Source organism: Opisthorchis viverrini (genome assembly GCF_000715545.1).
Source record: "Opisthorchis viverrini unplaced genomic scaffold opera_v5_165, whole genome shotgun sequence".
Classification (NCBI taxonomy): Eukaryota; Metazoa; Platyhelminthes; class Trematoda; order Opisthorchiida; family Opisthorchiidae; genus Opisthorchis; species Opisthorchis viverrini.
The window spans coordinates 183,959-186,694 of record NW_008751822.1 but is presented as its reverse complement, the minus strand read 5'-3'; the positions used below and the strand labels follow the sequence as shown (position 1 = coordinate 186,694).

At 42.8% G+C, this 2,736-nt stretch overlaps 2 protein-coding genes across 2 annotated transcripts in view; one reads left to right on the top strand and one right to left on the bottom strand.

The window, feature by feature from the left end:
* Positions 1–1,487, bottom strand: part of T265_07291 (hypothetical protein) — a gene marked incomplete at both ends in the record, with an annotated part of 5,890 nt that extends 4,403 nt beyond the window's left edge. The window contains one exon of the mRNA XM_009172778.1: positions 1,173–1,487. Coding sequence (XP_009171042.1) covers positions 1,173–1,487 — 315 coding nt within the window. The remainder of the gene's footprint in view (positions 1–1,172) is intronic.
* Positions 1–2,736, top strand: part of T265_07290 (hypothetical protein) — a gene marked incomplete at both ends in the record, with an annotated part of 15,710 nt that overhangs the window by 4,483 nt on the left and 8,491 nt on the right. The window lies entirely within an intron of this gene.

The window sequence follows — 2,736 nt, the reverse complement described above, 5'->3', positions numbered from 1 at the left end:
ATCGTAGTCATTCTGTACCCTCCTTAGGTGCTTATACTGGGAAGTTTACTCAAATGACGCCCAAGTTGAAATGAGGCTCGAATAGGTCTCACAAAATATTGGATTCTGAGACAGTCCTTGAACCACCCATTCGGTTGAACAGTATAAAAACTAATGTCAGGAAAAGTTTACTGTGACGCATCACGTACAATTCGACAAACTCTGACCATGTCAGCATTCAGCAACACCGACTACTTTCAGTAGCTTTGGTGCATGAGTGTGTGTGTGTGTGTATATGTGTGCGTTCCAGTTGACTGGGTCAATTTAAATCGATTCACACTGCCATCCGAGCGTATGCGATTGAGTGTCTTGTTTTCACCTCATCTGACCATCGTCTATAGAAGACTACCTACTTAATGACAGGCACGCGTCTAACAGCAACCTCTTTCTCGAAACCGCAGTTGCTGTTACAGAGAGCAACAGAGACTGATGGATAAGCAGAGCAAAGCAACGACTGTACGAGAGGTGAAAGGTTGGCTACACAAAGTCTGCATAATTCCTGGAAGATTGGATGGTAAATTGGTGATAATAACTGGGGCTAATACGGGTATTGGAGAAACAACCACCGGGGAGATTGCACGACGAGGTGCCACAGTAATCATGGCCTGTCGAGACTTTAAGAGAGCACAGGGAGCTAGAGAACGGCTGCTTAATCAGTATGGTGTAAACAACCCAGACAGTCTGAAGAAAAATGTTGCTGATCCACGTGTTGCAACGTCAGTGAGTTGTATATCTGAGGACCAAGTAAGTATGATCGTAGGCATTAAACTAAGATACTCTTTACAATATAACCATCTATCATACATTTTGTCACACTCCATCGCTTTATTCCATCATGTCAATCATCTCTTCTGTGTTATATATATATATATATATATATATAACACAGAAGAGATGATTGACATGATGGAATAAAGCGATGGAGTGTGACAAAATGTATGATATTATATTATATTGTAAAGAGTATCTTAGTTTAATGCCTACGATCATACTTACTTGGTCCTCAGATATACAACTCACTGACGTTGCAAGGATCAGCAATGATGGAATAAAGCGATGGAGTGTGACAAAATGTATGATAGATGGTTATATTGTAAAGAGTATCTTAGTTTAATGCCTACGATCATACTTACTTGGTCCTCAGATATACAACTCACTGACGTTGCAACACGTGGATCAGCAACATTTTTCTTCAGACTGTCTGGGTTGTTTACACCATACTGATTAAGCAGCCGTTCTCTAGCTCCCTGTGCTCTCTTAAAGTCTCGACAGGCCATGATTACTGTGGCACCTCGTCGTGCAATCTCCCCGGTGGTTGTTTCTCCAATACCCGTATTAGCCCCAGTTATTATCACCAATTTACCATCCAATCTTCCAGGAATTATGCAGACTTTGTGTAGCCAACCTTTCACCTCTCGTACAGTCGTTGCTTTGCTCTGCTTATCCATCAGTCTCTGTTGCTCTCTGTAACAGCAACTGCGGTTTCGAGAAAGAGGTTGCTGTTAGACGCGTGCCTGTCATTAAGTAGGTAGTCTTCTATAGACGATGGTCAGATGAGGTGAAAACAAGACACTCAATCGCATACGCTCGGATGGCAGTGTGAATCGATTTAAATTGACCCAGTCAACTGGAACGCACACATATACACACACACACACACTCATGCACCAAAGCTACTGAAAGTAGTCGGTGTTGCTGAATGCTGACATGGTCAGAGTTTGTCGAATTGTACGTGATGCGTCACAGTAAACTTTTCCTGACATTAGTTTTTATACTGTTCAACCGAATGGGTGGTTCAAGGACTGTCTCAGAATCCAATATTTTGTGAGACCTATTCGAGCCTCATTTCAACTTGGGCGTCATTTGAGTAAACTTCCCAGTATAAGCACCTAAGGAGGGTACAGAATGACTACGATTGTCAAATTTAAGCCCACTTTTGACAGTCTAGCAACCCAGTGTCTGAAATATCTGACTAGCTGAACTGGGATTTTAGGGTCGACTGAAGACAAATAGAGGAAAATGAACTGTGACTGCTGATCCGTTCGCCAAGGTTGCAAACGGCTCGTTACCATCAGAGGGGAGCGCGCACTGATGATGCCCCCTGGATTGATGTGTGGATGCACGCAAGCTAAGTGTCATGCTCTGCAGGCAAATCAACAGCTATCTGATAAACTGCTAGTGAGCGCACTCAAACTGCCAATATTCCAGTGCATTTCTAGAGGCATATCCAACATTCTGGACGTCACTGATTCTTGATGGTCAGTACGAACGAACTCTTTATGTCATCGCCTTCAGTGCTTGGCCGTGGTTCCCCAGATTTCCCCTTTTCTGGTGACGAAAACAGCAGCTATTGCGGCTTACATACTACGTACATTGTTTATAGCTGTTTAAGTGACCTGAACTGAATTGGTTAATCCACCTAACTCTGCCACGAAAGTCGATGAGCTACATAAGCCGTTAAAAGTGTGGTATCAGCGGATACTTGCCTTTTTAACTTAATCGGATTAATATGGAGCTTGGCTTTCGATCAGCATCACCAATGATTGTAACATCAGATGAAAACACTCCTGCTTTGCTGCTGTACAACCAGAATATAGCGTCGGATAACCCTTTAAAATACCAGTAATACCGTATGCATACATTATATCCTCCTACTTGGACATTTACGGTGAGGTATTCGAACTTCAATCTCGCAAC